Here is a 27728-nt window from a genome sequence, read left to right on the forward strand (position 1 = left end):
GTCCGCGGCCTGGCCCACACAGCCCAGGTCTTTCCGAGGCCAACTTCCTCCCCTCAGAGCTTGCGACGAGACGCACAACTCGCACTTCCGGCGCGCTTTTGGTGACGGCACGCATTTCGGCCCGCGGCGTGGCTGAGGAAGGCTGAGGGGGCCTTCTGAAGTCGCGCGGCCGCCTCCTGACCACCGCCTCCCATTGGCCGGCTCGGAAGAGGAGGAGGCGTGGCCTGGCAGTCACTGCGCCTGCGCCCGGCTGCTCCCAGGCCGGCGCTGTCGTCTGCAGGTGGCGTGGGCTCGCCTCGTGTGGGTTTCCTTTAGTCGGTAGTGCAAGCGCCAGATATCCACGCTCGTTTCGTTGAGGCTTCACAGTAATCTTTGGATGTAGGTGGTTATTAATACTTTCGATTTCAAAGATGTTAGGAACTTGAGAAATATTTCCAAGGAGCAGCTCCTGAGACGGGGTGTGGAAGGAAAAGGTGTTCAGAAAATTGATGGGACGGGGCCTCTCCCCTGGTGTTTCTGAAGGCTGAAAGGGGAGATTAAAGGGCCCCAGCGATCAGCTTTGTTTACTCCTTTTAAGGTAGTCATTTCTGGAGCAAGAGCCAGTGAAAGTGAAAGTCTCTCAGTCGTGTCCGACTCTTTGCGACCCCATGGACTATACAGTCCATGGAATTCTCCAGGCCAGAATACTGCAGTGGGTAGCCTTTCTCTTCTCCAGGGGATCTTTCCAACCCAAGGATTGAACCCAGGTCTTCCGCATTGCAAGCGGTCTCTTTACCAGCTGAGCCATGTGTAATTGAATCTTCAAGACGTCCTAGTCACCTAGGGATTATCATTGCCATTTAATTGATGAGACAACTGGAAGCACAGGGAAGTCATGAAGATTCCCAAGTTCCCCTCAGTCAAAAAGTGGTGAAGGCCTGATTAGAATTCAGCATGTCTGGATATGCTGATTGCCAGCTATTACACAGTCCAAAGGAGAGATTTTTGTAGTGGAATATTATAGACGCTCTAGGACACAGATTCTTAATTTGGATCACATGGGTCAGCTCCAGGGGGTGTATTGTGCTGCTTACTATTTGGTTTTCAGCAAACTGCCTATCTCCTCCAAGCCTGCTTCTCATTTTTCAAGCAAGGCTGATACACTAGAACCTTACTCATGGGGTTGCTGTATGCAGTAAAGGAAGTTCAATGTCTAACAGCCTGGTACACAGATACAGTCTTTCACTTTGTCACTATATGAGCTAGCTCTGAATTTCCTGAGTGTCAGAACCATCCCCAGAATACACCAGTCAAGACATGGATAAGTTTGTATGTTTTATTTCCAGTCTGTAGAGATGATATCCAGTATCACACACACTCACACGCACACACACACACATACTGCATCCACCTGAACTTGCCCGACACACTCCTTCCTTTTGAATGGCAGGGACAAAGCCATACTTAGCAGTCCCCAAGTTGCTGGTTACATTAGTTAGATTTGGTCTTTCAGAAAGAAGGCAGCTGACATCTAAGAAGCTGAGCCCTTAGCCAAAGAAGTAAGAGTCCTATAACTAATAACCACAGTCTGAAATACATGCAGACCTCCCTTTCCAGGAACCACTCTTGAGACTCTCTCCCATCAGGAGCTGCATTCCAAGAAATGATGAAGGAACTGGTGGGGTTTCCCAGGACACTCCCCATCCAATGAGAGAACCCTTTCCTGCTCTTTCGAAAAGCTGAAAACACACCCACTTGCTCTCCTCCCTTAAAGAGGCTTCCTGCAATCTTGTAAAGTGTGTAACCACTGCACTAAGCCTAGATGGGTCTGCCCTCCTGTCTGAGTGAGGTACAGATACACTATGATGAATGGTCAAGGAAGGCATTTCCTTGCTCAAACGTCTCAGCCTGTCCCAGAAAGGAGAGGCGGTGGGAAGGGGAGGAGATAGACGCTTGCTCAGCTAAGGATCTCGGGGGTGGGAGCAGGGGAGGAGATGTGGGGGTGAGATTTTGCATTTACAGGGAGGAATGTTTTGCTGGGGTTTAAACTTCAACTAGGCTCATGCATTTAAAGTACCTCCTTAGACTGAAGATCAGCCAGTCATGGCCGAATAATCTTGCTCCTGAACTGGTCAAGACCAGTGGATTAATCCAACCTGGCCATATCCCCACCCCCTACCTGCTCCACTTCCTCAAAAACTGTCGTCAAGTCAGCTCCTTGGGTCCTTGATTATGGGTCAAAGGAGCCATGGGGAGCTCACACTGGCTCCAGCCTCCAACAGCCCCCAGACCTTCCCACTTGAAGTTTTTCAAAGTCTTCTGCAGGACTCTTGCCCAGTCTTGGGTCCAGTTAGGCCCCTAGGATTGCAATGCAGTCACCTCATAGCTTCCTCTTGCCCAACATTCATCACCAGGGTCTGAATTCCCCACTAGACTCTAAGTCTGTCCTTTTCAGTACTGGCCGGTAACAGGTGCTTATAAACATGTGCAATGGATGAGTACATCTAAGTCCTGAGTGGGCAGGGGAAGGGACTACAGAATACACGTGGGGTCAAGGCTGAGGGCCCTGCTGATCCTGCCTCAGAGGCACTAGGAAGGGTGAATCCTGGCCCAGGGCCCTCCCCGAGGGTTGACCTAGGAGACTGCCCCTCCCTGTCCCTTCCCTTGTTTTCATCACTGACTGAGGCCAGCCCAGAGCAGAGACGAGGCAGGGGCAGAGGGTATCCGAACACCCAGGCCCCAGTCCAGATCCCCCATCTCCAGATAAACCCCTGACCTTGGACAAGGCACTTAATCCCTGTGGGTCACCACAGTTTTGTCACCTGTGAACTGAGAGGCCTGTCCCCGCTAACCCACAGGGTGGCTCAGGGCTCTAAAACTCTAGTCCGTAATAAAAAACACAGGTGACCCTGATCCAATTCCCAGACTCAAGGTTTTGAGTGATTTGGAAACAAAGAGATGAATCAGAGAGACAGTGGGCACAGCACATGTCAGGACAAAGTGGGGTGGGGGTGGGGGCTTAAAGCTTGTAATAGGTTGTCAATAAATATCTGTTGAGTGGCTGACTGAATGAATGAAGAATGAATGAATGAATGGTGTACGGAAGGTGTGAAGGCAAATGAGGAAGCAGAGTCAGGTTTCAAGCAGATCAGGCAACCTATTTCTCAGCTCCTGGCTTCACAGTGGTGTGCTGCCGCTCTTTGCCATGAGCACTGAAGTCCTCGCCCGCCTACCCCATCGCCCTCAACATCCTCCCTGAAAGGTGGGACTAGACTGAGCTGAACCCCTCCCCAAGGCCCCAGGATCCCCTCCACCTCTGAAGCCCCAGCAAGGGTCAGGGGGTGCTCTAGCCTCCTTCTGAGCTGCCTGTAAAGGTGTGGCCGGGGGCAAGATTAGAGGATTCCTCTGGAAACTTCTGGAAGGGCTCACATTGCCAAGCCCCTCTCCTCATCTCCTTCTGTCACCTCACTGAGAATAAGACAAGGCATGGACGGGAGAAGACCAGCCAGGGAGGTGGGACCCTGCATGGCCACATCCTAGCACACCCAAGATCCCTGTCCGAGGAAACCCAAATGAGACCTTACAGCCTTATCCCAACTCCAGGGTCTTCTAAAAGTGGGCTGAGGTCTTCACCAGGGCCAGGCCAGGATGCCAGGACTCAGCTCAGAGACCTGGAAGGACAAAGAGTGCCAGCTTCACATGCGGGAATCACAGGCTCTGGTCTCCCTGTCCTGGCCCTGTTCTGTCTGGTTTTTGGTTTAATGTCAGCCCTTCTGCACAGGGAGGGGAGACGCAAGGAAAAAGAGAGGGAGGCGATCTGGACTCCCCAACCCAGGGCCCCTTTAAGGCAGATCATTTGTGCTACACAAAGAGATCACTGATTCTGCTGAAGAAAAAACAAACACACGACGACCAAACAAAACGAATAAGAGGTCACAGTGAGTCACGAAGGGTGAGGTCAGGAGGGAGGAAGAGAGTGGGGAGGGCGAGGCAGGTCCAGGCAGGGGTCCTCAGGGCAGGCTGGCGATGTCTCTCTCTGGAGGGGGCCCGACTGGCTTGGGGCTGCCCTCATTGGCTTTTCCTTCAAACATCATGACTCTGGTTTGGAAGTGGTGAGAAAAAAAGAGAAAACAACACAAAACAGGATTAGAACTCTTTTCCTCGTCCAGGGAAAGATCATCCTGGCCCTCACATCTGCAGGGACCACCACAGAATGCCTTTGCATCCTCTCTCCAGGGGGATTTCCCCAGAAGCCTCTGCAGGCAGATGGTCCCATTTTACAGAGGAGAACACTGAGGTGCCAAGGGGCAATGTGACTCAGAGCCACACAGGCAGAATGAGATTCCAGACCTCAGACTTCTGGGTCATGTGCCTTCCCCGACCACGCTGCCTGGAGGAGGCAGGGCTAGTCTGCCCTGTGGGTCTGCTCAAAACCCAGGTCTTCAAAAATCTCCCACTGCTCTGACAGTAAAGTCTGGGGAGCAGAGGGTGGGGGTTCAAGGTATAGCCTCAGGAAGGAATCCCAGCCCTACTCCTTCCCAGCTGGTGCCACAAGCAAGACACTCAACACATGCTCAGTGTTTCCAACTAAATGTGATGATGCCAAAAGCGCTCACATCCTGGAGCTGTTCCAAGCGACAGTGTTCTCCTCCCTCTGGTCTCCCTCCCTGGGTAGGCTCCTTCAGGCCCCTGGCTCTGAATCCCATCCAAGGTTCAATCATCCACAAAGGGCCTCTGAGCACCAGACCTGCACAGCCAGCTCCCTCCTCAACCTCTCCCCTTGTGTGTCTAGGGGCACTTCCAAGTCAATACATCAAAACTGAGCTCAAGTCCCACCTGCCCCCTGCTCTTCTCTCAAAGCAAACTGCACCATCACTCAGTCAGCTCAGAACCCAGACCTTACAACCATCAGACTCCTTGTGTTTCCTTTAAACCTGGAAGCAACCCTTCCAGCTCTAACTCCAAGATCACCCCCGACTCCAACAGCCCCTGCCTACCTGCACTTCAGCCCCTCCAGGCTGAGCACCTCATTTCTTACTTGCACAAGTGCGTGAGCCTCCTAACGACCTGCCTGCAGCCACTCTTCCTCCAGTGCAGTCAGGGAGACCTTTTAAAAGTCAGCTCCATGGGACTTCCCTAGTGGTGCAGTGGATGAGAATCCGCCTGCCAATGCGGGGGAACGCTAGTTCATTCCCTGGTCTGGGAAGATTCCACAGGCCGCAGGGCTACTATGCCTGGGCCCCACAACTACTGAGCCTGTGCTCTGGAGCCCATGAGCTGCAACTCCTGAGCCTGCATGGTGCAACTGCTGAAGCCTGTGTGCTCTACGGCCCAAGAGCTGCAACTCCTGAGCCTGCATGGTGCAACTGCTGAAGCCTGTGTGCTCTAGGGCCCAAGAGCTGCAACTGCTGAAGCCCGCGTGCCTTAAGCCTGTGCTCTGCAACAAGAGAAGCCACTGCAATGAGAAGCCCGCACACTGCAACGAAGAGTAGCCCCCGCTCACTGCAGCTGGAGAAAGCCTGCATGCAGCAACGAAGACCCAGCACAGCCAAAAATAAATAAGCAAATAATGCTAAATCAACCGTGGACTACAAGGCCCCACATCGTCTGGCCCCTGCCCATCTCTGCAGACTCACCCTTCACTCAGTGTCCTCCAGGCACACAGGCCTTGTTAGGCTTTATGCTATTCCTTGAGCATCAAAGCACGGCTGTGCCACAGGGCCTTTGCACGTGCAGCTTTCCCCACCTCATCTCTTCACATCCCCCTCACGCAGGGCCCTGGTCAAACGTCACCTCACTGAGATCCTCCCTCTCCACTACCCTGCCTCTTTCTAGTCCTCTTGCCCACTTTATTTTTCTGTGTGCTGCCCTATTGCAACCTGGTGTTTGGGGTTTTTGCCTTGTTTTTGTCTGTCTCCTGTCATTAGAATGTAAGTAATTCATGAGTCCCCAGCACCAGGCATAATTCCTGGCACAGAGGTGGTGCTCAATAAATATTTACTGAATTCATAAATGACAAATCTAAGGAGTCAACGTGCAGACTGGGGCCCAATACAGAGTAAATATCCACTGAATCTTAGATGTATTTTAATAGCATCATCACTCCTATTGCTACCACCTAGCCATTCAGGTGCGGTGTGATCTCACCTGTATGGTCTTCCTACCACACCTCCTGATCACCCTGCCCCACACTAAACGCTCTGACCAGCCTGAAACCCATGGGCTCATGAGCAGGTCACTCAGCTTTACTCTTTGTAAAGTGAGACAGGTATATTTTACATTAGTACATTTGAAGTTAATCTTACACAAACACACCACTGTATATAAAACAGATAAACAACAAGGATTTACTGTATAGCGTAGAGAACTATATTCAATATTTCATAATAACCCCTAATGGAAAAGAACCTGAAAATATATATATACATACTGGGCTTCCAAGATGGCACCAGTGGTAAAGAAACAGCCTGCCAATGCAGGAGACCCAAGAGATGTGGGTTCAATCCTTGGGTTGGGAAGATTCCCTGAAGGAGGGCACAGCAACCCACTCCAGTGTTCTTGCCTGGAGAATCCCATGGACAGAGGAGCCTGGTCGGCTACAGTCCACAGGGTTCCAAAGCGACACGACTGAAGTGACTTAACATGCATGCATGCATGCACGCACGCACATGCATAACTGAATCACTTTGCTATAAACCTGAAACTTACTCAATATCATAAATCAACTGTGTCAATTTTTTTTAATTAATCTTATAAAATCCAAGCAAGGGTCCTTTCCAGTCTGAACAAATACTGTGGGACTCTCCAAGGAATTTCTCTGCTGCTCTCCAGTGGGGAAGTACACGCAAACTGGGATTTTGGTTACCACACACTAGGCGCTTGCCATCAGCCAGGTGCTGGGCTCCTCATATGTATTAGCTCATTAACCCTCAGGACAACACTTCATGCAAGATACATAAGATCATCTCTATCTTACAGGTGAAGGAACTGAGGCTCAGGGGCCGAAAATAATATTCCCAAAGTCATTTCAGTAGCAAGCAGTAGCGTTAAGAGGAACTTCCCTGGTGGTCCAATGGTTAAGAATCTATCTTCCAGGATAGGGGATATAGGTTCAATCCCTGGTCGGGGAACTAAGAGCCACATGCCATGGTGTGATGAAGCCTGCACGCCACAACTAGAGAAGCAACAAAGGACTCTTGTGCCGCAACAAAGACCCACTGTAGCCAAAAAAAAAATATTTTTTAAGAAGCAGAATTGAAAAAAAAAGAAAAGAAACAGCATCAAGATTGAACACTACCTACCTTTTGAGCTGGGTTTTGGCTCTAGATTATGCTCACAACAATCTGTGGGGTAGCAGAGTCATTTTACAAAGGAGGAAGCTGAGGGTGAGAAGGTCTCAGCTATGCAGTTATCATCATCGTCATCACCATCACCGTTGCCGCTTACCGAGCCCTGATTTCGCTAGGTTCTGCTATGGGCTCATTTTGCGGGCAAGGTACTTATTAACGGGACCATTTGATAGATGAGACATCAGGTTCAGCGAAGTTAAGAACCTTGCCCAGTGAGTCAGAGAAATAAATTACCTCCTGGCCGGGGACTGGCTCAGGTGCCGAGCCAGGAACCTCTCCACACACAGTGACTCTGCCTCCAGAGACCCCAGGAGAGGCAGGAGGTACTCACAGCTTAAGGACCGCCGAGCGTTTCCCCAGCATCATGTTCACGAAGTCTCGGTAGGAGATGGTGTCGCTGACCCCGCCTGTCACCTCCGAGATCATCTTCTTCATCTCCAAGTGGGTCTTGGGGACCCCAAGCTTCTCCATCATCCTCTTCAAAGACATTAGATCTGCCAGAGGAGAAGCAGATCTGGTAAGTGGGGACAGGCTGCCGGGCCAAGTTGGGAAGCTCCCAGGTGGCACCCCATGCCCAGAAGAAGCCGGCAGGATGGCCCCTCCCTGGAGACTGCAGGCAATGACTTTTCTCCTCTTGGGAGAATAAGCCCATCACACCCTCCCTGCCCTCTTCAGAGGCAGTATGGACTAGGGGTTAGGGACATGGGCTTCTAAAGTCAGGCAGATTTGGGTTGGAATCCAGCTCTGCTATTCTTGGCTGTGGGATGTGGGGCAAACTCCTTAACCTCTCTGAACCTCCTGCCATCAGTGATCAAATAGTCAATGGGATCGTGTGGAGTGAGGATGCACAGGATGCCCCTGACACACAGCTTCTCTTCATTCTATCTTTTCTCTGCGGCTGCCTGAGGTTCAGGTGACCGTGAGTCCACTGCTGCAGCCACCCGGGAACTCGAGTCCAGCGAAGTAGGATCAGAGAGTCGGCCTGACCCATGCATCAGAAATCGCTTCCCCGGGTGCTGGCTGCCAGCTTCTCCCCGACCTGCCTCTCCCACCCCACAGTCCCAGGCTCCACCTTGCTGGAAGGGAGAGGGGGCCCAGAACAGCCTACAGAGCAAGAAAGCCAACAAATGATCCAAATTCAAGAAAAACAAGGGAGGCACCCCGAGGAGCTGCTGCCTCTGACCTCCTGGCTCCCAAGATCTGAGGCAATTTCCTTCGGATTGTTCCATGAACAATGGGTCAGCAAACAGCGGAGTGAGGGTAGGGCGGGGGCCAATTTTAGGGCCGGGGGAGGGGTGGACCAGCTCCCCGGAGAGGCAGGGTGGGCCACACTGATGTCAAACCGAGGTGCCAGGATGTCCAGGACATTTCAGTGAAAGCTGGACAACGCTCTACAGGAAGGAGTGAACCGTTCCCCACACGCTGTGGGCCAAACTAAATTGGCAAGACCTTTCCGGATGGCAACTTGGCAAGATGCTTCAAAAGCCTTTAACCCAGAATGCCTAATTCCTGAGATTTACTCTAAAGAAATAATCAGCAGTGTGGACAGGGATTGACGTACAAAGACATCCTTCATGGGATTACCAGTAAGACTTAAAACCAGACATCATCTGAAAGGGTGATGCTAAGGTGTCAGGTGAATAAATCATAGTCCATCCCCACAATGGAATATTATGCAGCCATTAATTATAGTTCAAAAAAATGAATCATATGTCAAAATACAAACAAGATATTATTTTTAAAAAAAGGTTCTGAAGTGGTGTAAAACTGCTTGTGATTAGCACAAAGAATGGAAGGAAGCTATTGGGGTTGGGGTTGTGGTGATGTATTTTGGGAGGTGGGGTTGTGGTGACGTATTTTGTCCCTGTGCTTTTGAGGTGATTTCCAAACCATTTTATAGTGATGATGTATTAATTTAATAACCCCCTATTTTTAAAGACGTTTCCCTGGTGGTTCAGATGGTAAAGAATCTGCCTGCAATGCAGGAGACCCGGCTTCAATCCCTGGGTGGGGAAGATCCCCTGGAGAAGGGAATGACAACTGAATTCTCCAGTATTCTTGTCTGGAGAATCCCATGGACAAAGGAGCCTGACAGGCTACAGTCCATGGGGTCGCAAAGAGTCAGACGTGACTGAATGACGAACACTTTCACATTTCATTTTTAAAGAAAACAGGATAAAAATATTCAAAAAGGAGAAAAACAAGAGAAGATAGAGGAGGAGGAGAAATGCTGGAAGGAGGGTTCACTGGGAAACCACAGGCTGGTGAGGCAGAAGGACTCTCTGACCTGCCACCCCCGACCCATCAAACTGCCTCCCCTCCCCCGGCCCAGCACCCCTGGGGTCTCACTTACCAATCTCGCCCTCATTGTTCAGGTCAAACTCCATGTACTTCTCTGGAAATCACAGAGCAAAAACTGGCATTAGCAGGGCCCCAGTGACTCCCCTGGGGGGTAACTGCCTGGGTCTTCAAGGAGCCCACACCAGCCTCCTCACCCCACTTGGGGGGCTCAATGCAAGTCCTGCCATTTCAGCTGTTGTCTCTGGAGAAAGGGCTCACCCCACTGCACCTTTTGACAGCAGGCGAGGTGGAGAAAGATGCCCAGGGTCCACTCTGACCCTCTGCCAAGATGGGCAGCTGCTTTCCCCCAGACCCCCAGCAGTGCGGGCTGGCCGCATCCCAACCATCTGTGAAGAGACTGAAATAAATACCCGGCCCCGGGGAGGCGGATCTGCAGGATTTGGGAAGCAGATCTTGGGGGCAGGAATTGGTGGGTTCAGAGCATCTCAGGTGATTCAGATGGGCAGCTGGGTGAGAGAACCTCCAAGCTAAGAAGTCCCCACAGTTCTGATCTTTTGTAGGCGGCTCATGGGTTTCACTGAGAACCTGATGCTCTCTTGGGACAAATGCCCACGCACCTGCCCTTGACCGCAACGTGCCATGTACAGTGCCCAGGGGTCCCCGGACGCTCCCTGCAAACCTCACTACAGACTTGGAGTTCGACCTCCCGGATCAAGGGGTCAAAAGAATGAGCCTGGTATCTCCTGAGAAGGCAGTGTGTGCAGGGAAGTCCTGTGGCCTTGGGCAGGTCGCCCCTGCCACAGGAGGGCGGAACCTTCGGGGTCTCTTCTGCACTGAGCAGCCAGCATGAGACAGCCAAGATCCTCCCAGTGACCTGCAAGGCCCCGTGACCTTCACAAGCGTCTGCCCTCCAGACTGCAGGCCTGCCCCTCCCCTTCGATGTCCCCCATCCCACCCTGCTCCCCCCAGCAGCATGTTACGGCTCCTGGCCCATCTCCCACATGCTCCTGCCTTGCCACCCCTCTGCCTGGAATGTCCCTCCAGGAATTCTCAGGGCCTTTCCTCTTGCTTTCAGGGGCCTCCAGCCTTTCTAACTGGGCCCCGTCACCCCCACAAAGCACCTACTATCATCTGACACACTTTCTACTCCCTTGCTCTCTCTTCACCACCCTTCCCCCAGGAGGACACGGGCTCCTTTGGCCAGGGGCCCGCCCTGTGTGTGTGTTCCTTGTGCCCCCCAGGTCCCAAATGGCCTGGTGCCTAGTAGGGCTCATTCGGAGATAAAATGAGTGAGTGATTGAAAACTTCCACATTCCCTTCACTTCCGAGGTATCTTCCTGTGGTCCCAGGATGGACCCCATCCTACATCCCAATGAGGACCAGGAGCGTGGAGCCCCCTGGGACCTCTATCCCTCCTCTCAGAGCCACCTCTGAAGAGTGACCCTGTTAGTATTCAGGGAGAAGGAAAGAGACCGGCCGCTCTGCATTGGCACAGGGAAGGGAGGGGCAGAAGGACCTGCCAGGGCGGGAGTGTCTGTCTTCTACTTCTTTGCCTTCTTTCTTCCTTTTTTCTTTCTTTATGATGTAAAAAGCACCAATTGTGTAATGGTTAAGAGCAGAGGCTTTGGAGTAAGACCAATACGGGTTCAAGCCCCAACTCTGCCAGTAGTGAGCTGTGTGACCCCAGGCAAATGACACCACCTCTCTGAGCCTGAGTTTCTTCATCTGCACCATCTCCTCGTGGCTTGGATTGGGCTGAGGCGGGGAGATCTGCAACCCTGAGCACAAGGTCAGCGCTCAGCACACGCTCAGCCGTTGGTGCCCTGCCTCAAGGATGGCTGAACTATAAGCGGTCCAAGGAGCACTGGCCAGCTCTCTGCCCTGGAGCAGTGAGGATGCCCACAATGCCAAGTTCGAGTGGTCCCCCAGCGCGCCCAGGGCTCCCACACCCAGAGTGCATCTCCTGGGCACCAAAGGTGGGTCTGTCCGGCTCCTTCTGTGCACAGCTCCTCTCCTTTCAAGCCGCTGGCTGGGAACCAAGCACCAGGGCCCAGAACAGAGGGACCTTTCTGCCGCCCCCGCCCCGCGTGGGCTCCTGGGCCCTGTTTTCTTTTCATCCTGTGCTGCTGGGGATTCAATGGGCAGAAACTCTGCCCCCTGGCCCACTGTGGCGACACAAACGTCCATTCTCCGCAGGGGCTCCCGAGACGCTCCACCGCGGAGGAGGGGAGGCAAGCGCGGCGACAAAGAGCTGATTGTGTCCTGGGGCCCCGGGAGTGAGCAGGGCGGGCCTGGGCAGCAGTGGGCAGGAGCCAACCTGAGCCACGCTGGGCAGCTGAGGGGAGAGAGGGCCAGGGCGGGCCCGGGGCCTGCGGGCGAGGGGTGTCCCCGGGGCTGGACACCCTGTCTCATAGTCCGCCTGGAAGTGGGGTGTTTTGGATGAAACCGGGGTGCAGCCTGGCCCTGTGGGTGAGGAACGCTATGTGTGAGGGCAAGGGGGGCCACCCAGCTCTCCTGGGGATGGGGGGCAGCCAGCCCCAGCTCACCTTTAAAGGCTGCGAGCTTTTCCGGCAGGTTCTCTTCATCACTGAACTTTTGGTCGCAGAGGAACTCCTATGGAGGAAGAGGACAGCGGGGAGCAGGCGGTCAGCAGGCAAAGCTCACCAACACACAGGCCCCCTGCCCGGTGCCGCCCTTCCCGCCAGGTGGCTGGGCTTGGCCGGACTGGGCGGGAGGCTTCGGGGTTTATCTTGGCCTCCTGTCAACCCTCAGGGGCAGACCTGCACAGTCCAGCCCGTGGGTAGGAAGTTTGTTTAGCAGCTGGCGGTGAGGCCCAGTGGTTCTGCTCTGGAAGACAAAGCACCTTCAGTCAGCCTCTGAAGTAGGGGCACAGGGACCTGGGCTTCCCCTCTGGGCACCCAGGAAGCTTCAAGTTCCACAAAGCCGTGAGCTGCAAAGGCAAATCACGTGGTTCCAGCATGAACTCCTTAAGTAGGCGATCCTGAGCCAATTGACCCCTCTTTGAATCTCTCTCACTTTATCTGCCAAATGGGTATAACTATCTGAGATCCAACCAATCCATTCTGAAGGAGATCAGCCCTGGGATTTCTTTGGAAGGAATGATGCTAAAGCTGAAACTCCAGTACTTTGGCCACCTCATGCGAAGAGTTGACTCATTGGAAAAGACTCTGATGCTGGGAGGGATTGGGGGCAGGAGGAGAAGGGGACGACAGAGGATGAGATGGCTGGATGGCATCACTGACTCGATGGACGTGAGTGTGAGTGAACTCCGGGAGTTGGTGATGGGCAGGGAGGACTGGCGTGCTGCGATTCATGGAGTCGCAAAGAGTTGGACACGACTGAGCGATTGAACTGAACTGAACTGATCGTCAACTTCTTCTTGTCTGCGAATCCAAGGAGAGTATATATATGAATCTTGGCAGCTCAATAAAAAATAGCTGTTATATTATTATTATTTTTATTACTCTCTCTCCAGAAGTCATTTACCCTCCCACCTGTGTCCTCATCTGTAAAACAGGGTCTGCCTTCCCCTCAGATGCTTCAAGAAACTCAACTGAGCCCTTTCAGAACCAGATGGGGTTGAAGGGAGATGGCGTAGGATTAAATAACAGTCCCAGAATGAAGCACCTGCCCACATGTTCACTCTGGATCTCCTGGTGAGCCCAGAAGGTAGCTATAATTACTATTCTCATTTTACAGATATGGAAACTGAGGCTCACAGAGCCAGAGCTTCAGCTCAGTTCTGTCTGACTTAGAGCATGCACCTTTAATCCCAACACTTAAAAATGGGCAGTGAGCAGGTATTCATCTGACTTTAAAACAAAAACTAACAGTTAGCACCTGCTAGGCTGGGCACAGTGGCAGGTGTCTTACTTGAAACTGAAAGTGTTAGTTGTCCAGTCATGTCCAACTCTTTGTGACCCCATGGACTGTAACCCGCCAGGCTCCTCTGTCCATGAGATTCTCCAGACAAGAATACTGGAGTGGGTTGCCGTTGCCTTCTCCAGGGGATCTTCCTGACCCGGGGATCGAACTCAGGTCTCCTGTGTCTTACCTCCCTTGTTGCTCATCTTCAAGTGGACCTGGAAACTGCATTCAGAGGAGGGAGCAGAGGGTGCGCGTGCATCGTGGCACCAGAGTTTGCAGAACTTCCCCTCTACTTCCCTGGACCTTGCTTTTCTCACTGAGCCGCATGGACACGCCTGTGACTCCATCCTTTCATTATTTCAACAGTTTTTGAGGGACCACAGGGTACACTGCTCTGTTCTAGGTATCCTGAGAGCAGGTGAGACCAAGGAGGGGAAGACAAGGTCCTTATCATAAAATTACAGGAAGTCCCTGTTTAACATGATGTTAGAAGACCTCCCTGGCAGTCCAGTGGTTAAGACTCCACGCGTCCATGCAGAGGGCTCGGGTTCCATCCCTGTTCGAACACGTGCCATGCAGTGTGGCCAAAAACATTAAAATAAAGTAAAATGTTAAACATTATCTAGGCCTAACTAATACACAGTTTGAAGCTCCCCTCTGCTCTTCCCTAATCCAGTTTCTCTCCCTTCCCAGAGGTAATCACGATACTGAACTTGGGTTTCTACCATTCTCTTGAATGTTTTTCCTGTTATGACTAGGCCAACTACTATTGAAAAATACATCTTACAAATTAATTTGGAGTTTACAAAATTCTAATTTAAAATTTTGGAACGTCCCATATAAATATATACTTGTAGTTCAATAAATGATCTTTAAGTGAAAAATAAAAAAAATTATCTGGGCCAATCATGCAACCTGTTTCTGATAATTCCTGCCATCATTTCCTGCTAAATGATGAACAAGTCTATACTTACACATCTCCTAGGACAGGGAACTCACTACCTCTCCAGCCAGTCTTTGTAAATGCAATGTAGAATGGAAGAATGACAAGCACCTTAGTTAGGATAAAGCTCTCTGGGTTTGGATCTCAGCCTCCTCCTTACTAGCTGCAAAATGGGCACACAGGTACCCACCTCCTCAGGCACCTACCCCTCAGTGGAGACAACCCTCTGTGGGTAGTTAGCACCAGGCTCAAACGTCCCTGCTCGGTAAACAAGAGGTACAGCTCTGTGTGGGGCAGCATCTGATCCCTTCGAGGGTTCGAGTTCCTCCCTACTAACTCAGAACCCTTTGACAGAGTAGGAGGCACCCCCCTCCACCGCCCTGCCAATGTGGCTTCTCTCACTGGGTCAGGGGGCCTCTGGTTGCTCCTTTGCTTTCAGCAGACACTATGTGATCCCACTCAGTTCTCACAGCCACCGTTATTTGAGTTTGCAGGTCAGAATAGGACCAAGGTGGTCAATATATTACACGTCCAAGGTACCCAGGCAAGGTGAAAGCTCAAGGTTGGTTTGGAACCCGCATCTATCGGACCCCAGGGCCCGTGGCTCCAGCAGCTGAGTAGGTGGGGGGCAGCCCCGGGGCCCATGGGGTCCAGCTGGCTCAGCCGCAGCCTCACTCGGAGCCTCATTACCACGCACCACGCACAGCCTTGCCTGCACTTGGCTCCGCTGAGCTGGAACCTTCCCCTGCAGCCTGGGAGACTGCCCTCCTGTCGGCTGGCTCTGTCTGTCCATCCCTTCCTCTTGGCTTCTTCTCGTAGCTCTAGCTCTTCTCCTCTGCGCCCCCACCCCCACCCCCCCGCCGACCGAAAGCAGGACAATTAAGTCTTGTCTGTGAGCCTGTGTCAACCAGGCACCTCCTGGGGTCACAGATGCCACATCTGTCTGGCAGAGGTACAAACCAGCCAGGGGTTCCCAGCCTTTGGGGTAAAGCAGAAACATTAAAAAAAAAAAAATAGGGGGAAATGCGAATATAGGGCGTCCAAGATTTTATTTTGCCAAGTCGAGTCTTTAAACAATGACCATTGACGGTTGCCATGAGTTCAGAAAAGGATATTTCATAAAAGAAGGAAGTTCACAATCTCTGAATTTTTAAGTGGAATCCATTTAGGCTACTCACCACACTGTGCCTGTGACCCCTTCACTTGATCATGTTAGGAAGCACAAGAGCACAGGCAAACCCCAACATCTGAGATCCTCTGGGGAGAGACCTGGGGGCCCTCCGAACTCCCCTGTTCTTTCTGGTTGACCAGAAATCCTGCACCATCCTGGAGCCTGTCTGTAATGTATGCTGACCACCTCTGAAACAGGAGGGAAGGGGGCAGGGGATGACTTTAAAAGAATGATACAGCCTGAGTACGCAACACAGACTGATTAGAACCAAACAGGTCCAAGACGGTGGCCGAGGGGACCTCCACTAGACCGGGAGCCTCAGCTTTAAAGGGCAAAAAGTGGGCGGTGGCCCAGTTCCTGGAAATCCCCACCCCTTCCCCCAAATAGCTGAAATATTCCTCCCACTTATTAGCCTACGAAATTACCCAGCTCTATAAAAACTGACAACCCCGTACCGTGCCGAAGCTCTCGCTCTCTGAGATGGCCCACACTCTCTGTGGAGTGTGTTTCTCTCTAAGTAAATCCACTTCTTACCTATCACTTCGTCTCTCATTGAATTCTTTCTGTGATGAGACATGGAGAACCTGAGCTTCATTAAGTCCTGAGACCAAGTGAGTGATCTTAGTTAAAAGACTGTGGGTTCAAGACCCAGTCTGAGTTTCAAGGTTTCACCTCTACGGATTTCAGACGGATGGGGGTCAAGGGGTAGGACGCCATCCTGGGGCTTGGAGACAAATCAGACCTGAAGGCAAGAGCTCAGCCTGAACTGCGGGGTGCTTAATAGCCACACCCGTCTCTGGACCTGACCCTGGGCCTGGTTCTCAGCAGGCAGCCCTAGGTGTCCAAGACTATTGTCTGTTCACTGATAAAGCCAATTTCCTCCTTAGCACTGATCACCATCTAACATGCTATTTCACTTCTGCCCTCTACATCCCAGCTCTCACCCCCAGAGTGGGTGCCTCAGCAATCCTGCCTCCTTTCTCTCCTTCCCCCATGCCAGGTGCGCTCCCACCACGGGATGGCAGCTGTGTCCCCTGCCTGGAGCGCACATAGCTGCATGTCACCTCCTTCTGGTCTTTACTCAACTGTCACCCTCTCAATGCCACAGAGCCTCCTGGAGACCCCACCCCACTTCCGATCCACCTTAAGATAACACTTTGCATTCCACGGTGAGTTATCTCTTAACACGACTTACAGTGTAATTGCTTATTTAGGGTGTTGTCCATTAGCTGTCTGCCCCTGCTGGGTTCTACTCTGTAGGTGCTCAGTCAATACTGGGTTGGCCAAAAAGTGGTTTTCCTATAATAAAACCTAAATGAACTTTTTGGCCAATATTTGCAGGAAGTGTCAATGAACTGAGACTCAGGGAGGATAAACAACTTGCTCATCAAGGTAATCTTTTCATACTGTTCATGAGGTTCTCAAGGCAAGAATGCTGCAGTGGTTTGCCATTCCCTTCTCCAGCTATGAGAAACCTAGACAGCGTATTAAGAAGCAGAGCCATCACTTTCCCAACAAAGGTCTGTCTAGTCAAAGCTACGGTTTTCAGTAGTTATGTATGGATGTGAAAGTTGGACCATAAAGAAGGCTGAGCACCGAAGAACTGATGCTTTTGAACTATGGTGCTGGACCCTTGACAGTCCCTTGGACTGCAAGGAGATCCAACCAGTCCATCCTAAGGGAGATCAGTCTTGGGTGTTCATTGGAAGGACTGATGCTGAAGCTGAACTCCAATACTTTGGCCACTTGATGCGAAAAGCCAACTCATTGGAAAAGACCCTGATGCCGGGAAAGATTGAGGGCAGGAGGAGAAAGGTGACAGAGGATGAGATGGGTGTATGGCATCGACTCAATGGACATGAGTTTGAGCAAACCCTGGGAGATGGTGGAGGACAGGGAAGCCTCGAGTGCTGCGGTCTGTGGGCTCGCAGTCGGGGACACGACTGAACAACATCAAGGCAGCACAGCTGGCAAGTGGCTGAGCTGGGATGAAACTCCACAGCAGAGGCTCAGGTTCCCTCCCTGAGCAGAGGTGAGGAGAAGAAGGAAGGAAGTGGCAGTGGGTGCTGGAAGAATGCTATGAGGAGGTAGGTTCTTGGTAACAGGTTCTAGGAGGATGTGTTTACTGTCTCTGCCCCACGGATGCCTAGCACCTGGCAATTCCTAACATATAGTAGGTGCTCAATTAATGTGAGCATTGAGTGAACAGGGAGGACTGCATTCAGCCCAGGAAGACTTTCTCCACCCTCCCTCCTGAAATGGAAAGGGCAGCTTTGCAAAAGCATGTTTATGCATATGACAGAGGCTGGAGAGGACTGAGATTGGAATGACATTTTCCCTCAGTGATAAATGCTTGAGACATAGGGCAACTATGGGTGGGAGAAGCAGCTGACCTGTTTATGGGCGGGTGGGCAGCCCATGCTGACCTCGGGCTTGGGGCAGCTGTGTGGACCATGCCTTTGGCAGGGGCGTGGGGAGGCGGAAAGGCGGGAGGCAGGAACAGGAGCTCTATTGGCTGGGCTGCCAGCTCCCACCCCACCTCGGAGCTTTGGATTCCTGGTCCCTGTTCATGCACAGCCCACAGCTTCCTCCCTCCAGACTCCTCCCCCTACATCCTTGCCCAGCCTCAGGGCACAGCCATGCCCACTGGGCGGGTGCCTTCTCCAGACCCCAGCAGCTCCTGCCCTAGCTCTGGGCCCCCAGGTGGAGGAGATGGAACTAGAAGGTCACCTTAGATGTTTGAAGAAAAAGAAAGAAACTGGAGGAGGAAATGGCAGCCCACTCCAGTATTCTTGCCTGGAGAATTTCCATGGACAGAGGAGCCTGGAGGGCTGTAGTCCATGGGGTCGCAAGAGTCAGACACAATTGAGCGACTAAACCACCACCACCAAAAACAGAAACAAGAGGGCAAGCTGGAGTCAGAATGCCTAGGTTTGAACGCCCTGAGTGCCGCGGGGAAATGACTTCATTTGTCTGGGCCTCAGTTTCCTCATCTCTGCATGCTCCGTCACTCAGTCGTGTCCAACTCTTTGCGACCCCAAGGACTGAAGCCCACCAGGCTCCTCTGTCCACCCCATACAAGAATACTGGGGTGGGGTACCATTCTCTTCTCTGGGGCATCCTACCGACCCAGGGGTCAAACCCAAGTCTGCTTGGCAGGTGAATTCTTTATCATTGTGCCACCTGGGAAGGAGAAAAATAGTTACCTCATAGGCTTGTCCTGAGTATTACAGTAGGTAGGTAAATATACCTAAAGTGCTTAACTCAGCGCCTGGCACTTGGTAAATGTTAAATTAATGTTAGCAATTTATTATTATCCTGGCATGCTGCAGTTCATGGGGTTGCACGATTTAGTTACTGAACAACAATTTATTATTATCATTTAACGTTTCTATACATTCAATCCACTTATAACCCCCAGCTCGTCATCCAGACCATCATCAACTATTAAACAGATTAGGAAGGAAACCCCCTCCCTCAATTCAGGCCGGTTATAGTTGCCCTTTCCCTTCTCTGGGTGTCCTCATCTCCCAGATAAGACAACGGAAGTCCAGAGAGATTGCTCAGCTTACTCAAGATCACAGTGTTTTCACAATGCAAGGTCTATCTGCCTTCACAATCCCAGCTCCCTCCCTGCCCCTTACAAGTCCTGGCCACGGTTTCCGGGCAAAGAAGGTCAATACTGGGATTTGGGCAGTATTTCTTCTTGGGCAGCTACAGAAAGAGGTTATTCCAGAGGCCAGGGAACCACTCTATAGCCCTCTAGGGGGTTGAGAAGGGGCGTGTGTGCAGACGTTTCATTCTAATCCCATCCCCCACTCCCACTCCAACCCACTGTCCCCACAGACCAGTTTTTCAGGCTGCAGAAACTGCTGTCAGAGCATCCAGGTATGAAGGGTTCAGGGGCCCGCTGGGCTCTGAGAGTAGACAGTCTAGAGCCCTTGGGTGCTTGGTCAGTTCCTAACAAAGGACCAGGAAATGCAAGCTGGAAAGAGCCTAGGGTTGAAAACAAGAAGCCATGAGCCAGGAGGTCACTGCCCACGGCCCGGACTCCCAGAGGTGGCAGAGCAGCTCCAACATCCACCCAGTCACAGAATCCAGAAGGGACTCCTCAGAGATCCAGCTGGTCCTCTTTGTCAACACCTGGGGAAACTGAGGCCTCAGAGGGTAAGGTCTTGACCAAACCATCTTATCTCCAGCAAGTGCAGGGCATGCTCGGCAGAGGGATGGGGAAGGGAGCTTGACTTGGATTGCTTGGGCTCAAATCCCAGTTCCAGCACTTACTAGCTCTGTGGCCCAGGGCAACTTGCTTTACAACTCTGGGCCTCAGTTTCCTCATCTGTGAAATGGAACCATAATAACAGAACCTCCTCACTGGGTTGGTATAAAGATTAAATGAGTGAACAGTATAGAAAAATCCTCACTTCTAGTATACTTACTGTGTATATGCTTAGTCACTCAGTCATGTCTGATTCTTTGCGCACGTCATGGACTGTGGGCCCCCCAGGCTCCTCCGTCCATGAGATTCTCCAGGTAAGAATACTGGAGTGGGTTGCCATTCCCTTCTCCAGGGGTTCTTTCTGACCCAGGGATTGAACCTGGGTCTCCTGCATTGCAGGCAGATTCTTTACTGTCTGAGCCACCAGGGAAGCCCAGTATATTTACTAAAGGTTAGCAGTTATCACTGTGTGTTTGGATCACCCAAACTCAAGCCACACCAAGAGAGTGTATAGCGGAAGGGCAGAGAAGAGGCCCACCCATGACTCTGTCTCACATTGTGCCATCAAGTCCTCCTGGTGAGCCTTGACCCCTGGTCACTCCTCCTCCTCCAGGGCAAACTTGGCTTTGTCCTTGGCTACCAGGCTGAGCTGGTAGTAATGGGCCATCCACAGAGGACAGAGTGCGCCCATCTCAGACCCCAGGGATGGTGCCCGCAGCTGTGTGGGCTCACTGCTGCCTCTCTTGGTCATCTATACTCTCTGATGCACACCAGTCTCCCCCTGAGAGCTCATGCCCAGAAGGGGCTGTTTCCTGAACCAGCAGGGGTTGGCAGCCCCAGGATGCTGTGTCCTGGCCTCCTGATCCTCACCATCTGCCTGTCCCACCCCCGGACCCCACGTAACTCCCTTTCTGGGCTGGTACCTCTAGCACCTGCTCCCGGATGCTCGCTCCCGGCCCTCCAGGCGTGTCTTTATGTATTAGCTGCAGCAGAATTTTAGGGCAGGCAGATATCACCATCTTGGAGGCCATCCAAGGGGCCGGTGGCTGAAGGCCTGGGAGAAAACCCCAAGGACAGGTGGTACCATGCCTGGCCCTGTGGCCTCTGACGCAGCCCACAGGCTCTTAAAGGGCCAGAGCCAGGTCACGGATGCCCGGCCTGGGGCCTGGCGTGTAGCAGGTGCCTGTAATGTGCACCCGCGAGGACAACAGGCTCACATTCCCCACGGCGGCTCTGGGGCCTCATCCGGACACAGTGTGCTCGCCAATAGATGGGGCAGCTGGAGAAAAACACCCCACCGCCTGCCCGAATGAAGCAGACCCTGCAGAAATTCCATCTCCGGCTTCCTGTGACGTGGCCAAACTAAGGTCGAGAGGGGCAGGACCTGCAGGGACACTGAATCCTCAGAGGCTCACGTGGTTGCTTATCACCATCTCCCTTATAATATATTAAGGAAGAGCAAGAGATACGGGTGCCCGGCGATGCCAGCTGGGCATTCACCTGGGCAGGGGACAGGGTAGCACTGCCAGTCCACAGGACAAGAGACACACCTGTGCAGTGGCAGGCCAGGGCTCAGAGGCCTCCCGCCGCTGGGGGAGGGGCCAGGGAGAAGCACCCCCTGGGCAGAGCTACCCGGCCTGCTGTGCCCAGTTCCTGGCGCAGGTGGCACGTGGGCTCTGACTAACCATCAGGCACCAAAATGCTACAGGGAATGCCGAGTGCCCTTCATTTGACCCTGGAGGGCTGAGAGGGCGGGATGGTAGCCAGAGATCCTTATCCACGTAAGCAAGAGAGGCCTGTGTCATAGTGAGGCCATAGCCACCTGGTGGACAGGGGCCAGGCCAAGCCATGGGCAGCGTTGGGAGACAGAATCCCGACTCTGTCACTTCCTGGCTGGGTGGCTTTGGGCAGGTGACTTCACCTGGCTGAGCCTCTGTTTCCTCATCTCTAAACTGGGTGGCCAAGTAATCCTTGTCTCACGAGGATGTTTACAGACTCTTCCTGGGCATCCACCTCATCCGGCGTTCCACTGAGAGGAGTCAGTGAGATGAGGCGCGCTAAGCACCAGGCCTGGAGCGAAAGCACAATGCAAGCTATTTTGTAAATGAGCCTCTGGCCTCTGGCTGGTGCAAGCCGCAGCTCTCACCACCCTCCAGGCTCCTCCTGCTCCATCCCATGGCTAAGGACACTCTGAGGGGCACCCGCCCAGTCCTGTGGCTTCCCTTGGTTCCTGCAAGAAGCTGGAGAGAATCTGTCCTGTTGCCATATAAGGCCGGGTCTGGCTGACCCGGGGTCACCTGTCATGCCATCAGGGTGCGGGGAATGTCAGCTATGTAGGGGGGTAGGAGGTCCTGCTGGCTCCAGTGATGCAGAGAATGCGCACGCGCAAGCACACACATACAGATACACACACACAGACATACACACACAGACACACACAGAGACACACACAGACACACACACATACACAGACAGACACACATACACAGACAGACACATAGACATACACACAGAGATATACACAGGCACAGACACATACACATAGAGACACACACACATACACACACACAGACACACACAGACACACACACAGACATACACACACAGACACACACAGAGACATACACACACACAGACACACACACACACAGACACACACATAGGCACACACACATACACAGACAGACACACATACACAGACACACACATAAACATACACACAGAGATATACACAGGCACAGACACATACACACAGAGACACACACACATACACACACACAGATACACACAGGCACACACACAGACATACACACACACAGAGACACACACAGACACACACAGACACAGACACACAAATATATACACACACACACACAGACATGCACACACACAGACACACACACAGACATACACACACAGACACAGACACACACAGACACACAGACATACACACACAGACACACACAGAGACATACACACACACAGACACACACAGAGACACAGACACACACATACACACACACAGACACATAAACACACAGACACACACATAGGCACACACACATACACAGACACACACATAGACATACACACAGAGGTATACACAGACACAGACACACACACAGAGACATACACACAGACACACACAGAGACACACACAGAGACATACACACAGACACACACACACAGACACACACACACAGACACACAGATATACACAGACACACACAGAGACATACACACACACAGACACACACACATATACACACAGATACAGACACACAGATTTACACAGACACACACACACACAGACACACAGAGACGTACACACACACAGACACACACACACAGACACACACATAGGCACACACACATACACAGACAGACACACATACACAGACACACACATAGACATACAGAGATATACACAGACACAGACACATACACACAGAGACATACACACATACACACACAGACACACACACAGACACACACAGACACAGACACACAGATATACACACACACACAGAGACGTACACACACACAGACACACACAGACACACACAGAGACATACACACACACAGACACACACAGAGACATACACACAGACACGCACATAGGCACACACACATACACAGACACACACATAGACATACACACAGAGATATACACAGACACAGACACATATACACAGAGACATACACACATACACACAGACACAGACACACAGATATACACACACACACAGAGACGTACACACACAGACACACACACATACACACACAGACACACAGATATACACAGACACACACACAGACACACAGATATACACAGCACACAGACACACACACACACACACAGACTACACACACACACACACACACACAGATATACACAGACACAGAGTGGGGATGCCCACAAGGGAGCCCCAGCCAAGCTCAGAGATGGAGAGGAAAGGCTGGGGTCAAGTGTGCCCACTTGTGTGTGTGTGCATGCTCAGTTGCTTCGGCTGTGTCTGGACCGTCGCCCGCCAGGCTCCTCTGTCCATGGGATTGTCCAGGCAAGAATATTGGAGTGGATTGCCATTCCCTCCTCCAGGGGATCTTCCCAATCCAGGGACTGAACCCAAGTCTCCTGCATTCCAGGCAGATTCTTTACCCTCTGAGCCACCTGGGGAGCCTCATGTGGCTGTTTAAACCCAGGTAGTATATTCAGCCCCTCTGAATCTCGCCTCATGCAATATGGGAACAGACACTCACAGGGTTGGAGTGAGGATCCAATAAGATAATGTCCCAAGCACGCCTGGCAAACTGCCCAGCACATGCCAAGTGCGCAGAAAATGACAGCAAAAACTAGAGTGAAACCCCAAAAAGTGCGTTTTCATACAGCTCTACAGGGACCTCTGGGTCCACCCAAATCTCCTTCTCTTTTGACTCCTGAATCCCTTATCATAACAATAGCCAAGACTGAGCTACCCTGCTGCCCTCTGGAAACTGGCCCATCCCAGGGAGGAGAAAGGCCGCAGGGAAACTGTTGGCCCAGAGAAGCCCCCAGGGCTCGTCGCCAGGCCAGGGTCTGCCCCAGGTAGCAGGCACAGCAATGCCCAAACACATACAGTGAGTCATGAAGCTCTGACCTTCATGCCTGCCAGCTTCCAAAGGGCCACTGGGCAGCTGCTCAGCCCAGCACCCCAAAAACCCCACTTCAGTGGAGCAATGAAGCTACACCCCAAAAGCAGGCAATCTGGGCTGCCAATACGGGTCCCTGACTCATTGGAAAAGACCCTGATTGGGGGATAGACTGAGGGCAGGAGGTGAAGGGGGTGACAGAGGATGAGACTGCTGGATAGCATCATAGACTCAAGGGACATGAATTTGAGCAAGACTCTGGGAGACAGTGAAGGAGAGGGAAGCTTGGCGTGCTGCCATCCATGGGGTCATAAAGAGTGAGACACAACTGAGTGACTGAACAACAACCAGAATCCATCCACCCTAGGGAACCTCCACCGCGGCCATGGCCATGTGCGAAATGGATGCAGGCCTTCAGACGCAGTGACTCCCCGAGAGTCTGCAAGGAGCTTCAGTCTGATCATCTCTAGTGACAATCGTTGTAGGGACCTGGAACAGAGCAGGCATCTCTGCTCCCAGTTCAGAAAGGGGAAGATAAGATTCTGCCAGACAAAGGGGTCTGGTTCAGGATGAACAGCCAGCCTATCTCAGACCTTGCCCCTGGTTTCCACTCCTGCACCTTGTAGTCCCAAACAAACCAATGATAACAATCAAGACAGCAGGCAGCTCTCCTGTGTACTCTACATAGATTATCTCAGCTGAAAAATCACAACAAACATACTACCATTATCTCAAGAGGCTTGCCCAAGGTCACAGAGCCAGTGAACACCCCCCTCCACCCATGACTCTCAACTATGGTGGGACAAACTTGCTGCTGTGGTAGGGAACAGCTCAAGCTTCTAGTTTCATCCTGGTGCCTCCTTCCTTGGGAGCCCAGAGCCTAGATCCCAGCAGCCCAGCCTGGGCTCCCACAGTGGATCTCAGAATAGCATCCAGGCAGGGAAAGGACACTAGACCAGAAGTTCTGCCACTGGCCTCTGTGAAGCCTTGGCCAGTGGCTTGCCCTCTCTGGGCGTAGGGGTCCCAAGGTGATTAGACATAGCCCTCTCTCATTCACCATCTCCAATCTCAGTGCTGTCCAGACTGGCCCCTGAGAGCCACAGTCCCTCCCTTTTCTGAGCCAAGTCAGCACACCTCCCAGAACAGCCCTGTAGCCTCACCCCCACCCCATGTAGTCGCCCCATCCCCCACGGGCAGGGTTGGCATGGAAAGTCCCACACACTCTCAGCTCCGCTGGTCTGTCTAACTATAGTCACCTCTCTCCCATCTCCAGCTGTCTCTGGCTCGGGGTCCTCTGGCTGTGGGTGGATTCAACTGGCTTGGAACCCGGCCGGCTGAGTGGCCCAGGGGGCTGTATGAGGTCAGGGTTCCAGGCTCCCATCCAGAGGGCAAAAGCAGCCAACACCAAGGCTGGGCCATCTGCGACGGGACCTGGGAGGGAGCCCAGCAGCCTGGACCCCTGAGAGTCCCAGCCAGACGTCCAGGTCCGGACATCCAGCTGCGCTCAAGAAGGCACCAAGAGGCCAGGCGTAGGATGATGACAAGGGGGCCAGAGTTTAACCTGGTGGGACCCTGGGGTCTCCAGAGCCCTCCAAGGGTTTCCTACTGGTGGAGTGAAACCAGGCAGGCTGCCTAGTTCTAGACAGTCCATGGAAATCAGACTGCAAGCCCCGGGTGAGAGTTAATACTACATTTGTGCCACAGCCCTCGGACCTGCCTCCACACGGCCTCCCCCCAGGACCCCGCGGACCCTCACCGCTGTCCACTTGGGACTCTGAGCCGTACTTGGATCTTGGATGCCCAGCAGCCCAAGGGAACCAGCAGGGGAAATGTCCAGCCTTGTTTCAGTGGGCATGACTCTGCCACCAGTTAGAAACCTGGGACATCCTCCTCAAGAAGTCATCCGAATATCACCCATGGAGGTCTTCTCTCCTGCCGGGCCAGGTGCTGGACCAATCACAAGACGTTCCTTCCCTTACTGAGCCCTTCGGGGGACCCAGGCTCTGCGAGGAGAGGTCCTTGCTACGGACCGCAGAACTGGTACATGGTGGAGACCAGATCTGAGCCCAGGGCTTGTGGTGCTGCCTTCGAGTTCTGACCAATCCGAGCAGGCCCGACAGTTTTCCCTTTCTTCCAGAGTTTAAATGTAGTCTTTAAGCAAAGGTCTAAAACGTCCCATTGTGTGTCTGGCAAGAGCCGGAAGGATTTCTTTATAGAAATCCACCAGGACCAGGATGAAAAGCATCAAGTATCTAAGGCAACCTTTCCTAAAAGCGCTGGAGTGAGAAGGAGTTGTGGGAGTGGGGGAACCAGCCAGGAGGCCAACATTTTCTGGGGGGCGAGATCACTGGCCTGTGAGTCTGGAGCCCGGGGTCCTAACAGCAGCCTGACCCAGACTTGCTGTGCCACCTTGGGCTGCTACCTCACCTCTCTGAGCCTCTCTTCCCTCCCCCGCTGTAAAACAGGGGACAACTCAGACATCGGGGGGCCCTTCCAGTGCCAGGTCCCTGCGCCAGATCCCAGGCCAGCTCCGGGGGGGCCCAGGGCGGGTGAACTGGGCTGGCATCAGAGCTCCAGAGAGGGCCCCACCTCCCTAGTCTGAGAGGAACACTTGCAACCCGAGACCAGAGGGAGGTGGAGGGGCTGGAGGGGGACCTACCTGGAGACGCGGAGACAGGGCTGGAGGGAGGAAATTGGGGAAAGCCGGGGAGAAGGAGGGGGGTTGATTTTGCAGCCAGCACAGCCTCGCAGACGGAGGTGGGACCCACCCCACGGGGCGCTGGGAGATTTGGGGGCGACTGGCAAGCTGCCCTGGGGGGCAGCGTGGAGCTGGAAAAGCGAAGGCAGCGGCGCGCGCTTACCCGGTTGATCTCGGCCAGCCTCCTCTCCTGCCGGGCTTTGAGCAAACCGAAGGCTTTCCCTCCTGGAGGAGACAAAGAGGCGGCCGGGGAAGCCGGGGGGTCTCTCTCCGGGCCGCGCGCCCTCGGCCCGCGCCCACTCCCCGCGCGCCGCAGACCCCACCTAGCGCCCCGCGCGCACGGGTGGCGGGCGGGGGCCCCCGGGCGCGGGCCGGGGGGGTGGCGGAGGCGCGCGCCGGCGGGCAGGGGGCGGGGCAGGGGCGCGGGCCGGCGGGGGGACCGCGATGCCTACCTTGGAACCTGTTGCTGAGCGCGACCGACATGGTGAGCACACGGCTCCCGCCGGCTCGGGGCTTCGCGGCCGCCAGCGAGGGACGAGGAGGAGGGGCGG

At 53.1% G+C, this 27728-nt stretch overlaps 1 protein-coding gene across 1 annotated transcript; it reads right to left on the bottom strand.

Moving 5' to 3' along the window:
* Positions 1 to 3401: 3401 nt before the first annotated feature.
* On the bottom strand, positions 3402 to 27728 carry AIF1L (allograft inflammatory factor 1 like). The gene is made up of 6 exons (XM_068981328.1): positions 27630 to 27728; positions 27341 to 27402; positions 12176 to 12242; positions 9682 to 9723; positions 7660 to 7822; positions 3402 to 4077 (listed from the first exon to the last, which is right to left on the bottom strand). Exons 1-6 carry the CDS (start codon positions 27658 to 27660, stop codon positions 3990 to 3992), a joined length of 453 nt encoding a protein of 150 aa, XP_068837429.1. The 5' UTR covers positions 27661 to 27728; the 3' UTR covers positions 3402 to 3989.

The sequence above is a fragment of the Capricornis sumatraensis genome, chromosome 1 (assembly GCF_032405125.1).
Source record: "Capricornis sumatraensis isolate serow.1 chromosome 1, serow.2, whole genome shotgun sequence".
NCBI lineage: Eukaryota > Metazoa > Chordata > Mammalia > Artiodactyla > Bovidae > Capricornis > Capricornis sumatraensis.

Coding starts and splice junctions, on each gene's coding strand:
- AIF1L (XM_068981328.1), bottom strand. CDS start 27,660: ATGTCGGTCGCGCTCAGCAACAGGTTCCAAG. Junction 12,243..27,340: donor GGCTGGCCGAGATCAACCGG/GTAAGCGCGCGC, acceptor CTTCCTCCATAG/GAGTTCCTCTGCGACCAAAA. Junction 9,724..12,175: donor AAAGCTCGCAGCCTTTAAAG/GTGAGCTGGGGC, acceptor TGTGATTTCCAG/AGAAGTACATGGAGTTTGAC.